General features: G+C 36.2%; 1 protein-coding gene and 1 long non-coding RNA gene across 2 annotated transcripts; one reads left to right on the forward strand and one right to left on the reverse strand.

The window, feature by feature from the left end:
* Positions 1–599: 599 nt before the first annotated feature.
* Positions 600–2018, forward strand: LOC139033485 (uncharacterized). Its single transcript, XR_011486041.1, has 2 exons — positions 600–1075; positions 1601–2018. It is a non-coding gene; the product is annotated as an uncharacterized lncRNA (long non-coding RNA).
* A 264-nt stretch (positions 2019–2282) lies between these two features.
* LOC110133437 (small ribosomal subunit protein eS27) lies at positions 2283–2630 on the reverse strand. The gene has a single exon (XM_020887350.2). The coding sequence runs from the start codon at positions 2597–2599 to the stop codon at positions 2345–2347; it is 255 nt and encodes an 84-aa protein (XP_020743009.1). The 5' UTR covers positions 2600–2630; the 3' UTR covers positions 2283–2344.
* Positions 2631–3200: the final 570 nt, after the last annotated feature.

The following is a 3200-nucleotide window of genomic DNA, read 5'->3' on the forward strand; positions in this document are numbered from 1 at the left end:
AAAAGAGCTTATTGACAATCCCTAGAAAGAAGACAGCCAATCAGTTTCCAGCTTATTCTTTGATGCTTCTAGAAAAGTCAGAATGATATCCTACAAAGAGTTCAATACTCAGTATCTTTAATATCCATTAGAAAAAAAAAAAAAAGAAAATGTCCCAGTTGAAAAGTAAAATTCAAAATACATAGGCAATTCCTGACAGAATCAATACAAAAGAAGTTCAATCAGCATATAAAGTTACATTACCCCTTAATTATAAGGCATGACAAAATAATATAATTATTAGATTATTTTGCCTATAAAATTAGCAAATATTTTATTGCTCCTGTGGTAGATGATGAATGAGAAAGATGATGAAATGTCTCATTTGCTGATCATTGATACAAACTCTCCAAAAGGAATTCAACAACATGTTATCAAAAGACTTAAAAATGTATGCTCCCTTTGAAAAAAATAATATATGTACCCTTTAAGAAATTTAAAATCTGGCTATTTAGTCTTTTTCTTTTTTTTATGCTTCAAAAGACATAAGTCTTAACTTTTATTGAAGACAAAGTTATATACAAATCATGTTCCCTAGAAATGATAGCTGAATAAAAAAAGGACAAGTGGTTCCTGGGTCATTGTTTCAGGTTAGAGGGATTAAAAGTTGAAGGATGTCACCTGGAGTTAAAATACACAGGAAAGATAACAGGCATTTTACAGTGGCAGAGAATTTAAACATTCTTTTGCAAACTGAAAAGAAAGGCTCAAGAATTGTAGTTTATTATGTTAAGAATAATAAAAAGCCAAAAAGGTAGAGGCACCAAGTGCAGTTCACCCCTTTTTCTCTGGTAAGAAACAAAAAGAATTTCCTAGAGGACTAAGTTTTGAGTGCTTCAGCTAGACATCTCAGGAGCATACAATTTTTAAATGCAACATCTGTCCTGGATATATTAAAAAAACTATCTTCTTTTATTCTGCCAATGCGTAGATCAATGTGACGGTTCAGGTGTTCTCCAGAAGTTCGCAGGTTCTTACCAGATTCTCCTCTTTACCCTCTTTGTGGTGCTGGCATCAACAGCTTTCCTCTTTCTAGGTAAGGAGTCCTTATATTCAGCACTGTGGACTTTAGACTTGGAAACTGCCTTCATTTTATTTCACAAACTAAATGAGGATGAAAATTAGCTGTTTATATCACATCTAATTTGGGACATGCAATTGAAACTGACTTATCTGCCCTACCCTTAGTCACCTTGTGGACCCAAGATCCTGCCCAACTTACTGAGAAGCAATAATCTGCATGTGGGAAACAGCTATCACTCAGAAGTGGAAATCACCGCTAAACTTTAGTAGATTATAACTAGTTTTGTTCAAATACATAGCGATAGATGATTCAAGCAACATAACACATACCGTTATCTACACGTGCATTTCCCATCTTTCAGCCAAAAGTTGGAATACCTCTAAAAATCACTGAATAAAAATTTCCTGTTAAGTATACAGAATTATTTAATTTGAAGCATTACTTTTTTATAGCAATACTTAAGAACGGACTTGACCCTTAAGGCCTTCCTCCAGTGAAAACAGATCTCCTTGTTGACATCTCTTTTTCTTTTTCTAGCATACAATGCCTTCCTAAACAAGATACAGACAGTTCCAGTTGTTTACGTACCAACTCTAGGTACACAGTCAGGTAAAGAATCACCATCTGTTATCTCCAAAAAAACTCAGGTACCACCCTCATTCACCTTTATTCATCCATCTTCTATTTCCTTTCCTCCTTTACCTCTAGGTTCTTACACATCCACACGGTCTCCCCCTCCGTTCATGAGTCCACAACCCCCACCAGCCCAGAATCGGCTGCAACACTGGCTGTGGAGTATAAGACACTAACCTCTGCTTGGACAAGTCTTTAACTATAGGGGACTGGAGAGTTTTAGCCCCAGACCAGGTACTAGCAGCAACCTCTACACTCATACGCTCCCAAACAAGGCTTCTGAGAACTGTAAATAAAGGATCTTAAGGTGTTTTCTATTAAAGTGGTGTGCTGGATTGCATTTTAAGTATCAATTGTCAGTTCTTAATTCTAAAAAAACATAAAAGTGAAAGGAAATACCCCATTTACATACTATTCCAGTTTTTAATCAAGCTCTGCAGATTTATTTCTAGGGATAGCAATGTCCCAAATGGACTTTTTAAGTTCTTGGCCACTTACTTGCCCCAAATGACTCTAGAATCCACTCTTCTGGTTGCCCCTGAATACGTGAGGTAGGAACTTCCTAGCAGTAAAACAAGACAATAAACAGGATGTATCCAAAACTTGTTTATTGGGATGGTCTCCCGTTCATCTTGATACAGGGTGCTTTTAGTGCTGCTTCCGTCTGAAGGAGCATCCTTCTGTAAGCCTTGCTTTTCCTCCTGTAGGCTGGCAGAGGACAGTAGAGCAGCCAACACACAAAACTACTGTTTGTGCATGGCTAAAGACGGTGGTGATTTTATAGCATCCTGGGCATTTTACATCCATGAAATAGGAATTGGGGCTCTGCACCAGGCGCTTCTTCTTGTGTTTCCTCTTCTCCTCTTCTGGAGAGGGATGAAGAAGATCCTTTGCGAGAGGCATGTTCTCGTGAGGAGGTCGTCACCGCCGGAAAGGCGGCTATTTAGTCTTAAGAGGATAATAATTAACATGCACAAACTTTAGCTACAAGTTTGTTCATCATAATAACATTTATTAAATTAAAACAATCATAAATTAAATATTAAAAATAGGCTACATAAGAATAAATAGGAATACATTTTTCTTAATGTAAAAATCTAGCTCATATTACAGAAAAATATCAAGAAGCATCAAATACAATGCAAATAGTGTGTGTTGTGTGCAGTGGTAGTGATGGGCAATATGGAAAATTATTACAGAGATTTAAAATTGGAGAGTAGTCCAAAGGCTTGGCAGGAAATTATTTCCTTTCTGTTAAGAAAAATAAGAATGGATATGGCATCAACAACATGGAAAGACAACCTACAGAATGAGAGAAAATATCTGCAAATGATATGACCAATAAAAGATCAATATCCAAAAGTTACAAAGAGCTCACACAATTCAATATTGAAAAAAAAAAACCATCAAAAAATGGGCAGAAGACCTAAACAGACATTTCTCCAAAGACATAAAGATGGCCAACAGGCACATGAAAACATTTTCAACATCACTAATTATTCAG

Source organism: Odocoileus virginianus, unplaced genomic scaffold (assembly GCF_023699985.2).
Source record: "Odocoileus virginianus isolate 20LAN1187 ecotype Illinois unplaced genomic scaffold, Ovbor_1.2 Unplaced_Scaffold_10, whole genome shotgun sequence".
In the NCBI taxonomy this organism is placed as follows: Eukaryota; Metazoa; Chordata; class Mammalia; order Artiodactyla; family Cervidae; genus Odocoileus; species Odocoileus virginianus.

Coding starts and splice junctions, on each gene's coding strand:
- LOC110133437 (XM_020887350.2), bottom strand. CDS start 2,599: ATGCCTCTCGCAAAGGATCTTCTTCATCCCTCTCCAGAAGAGGAGAAG.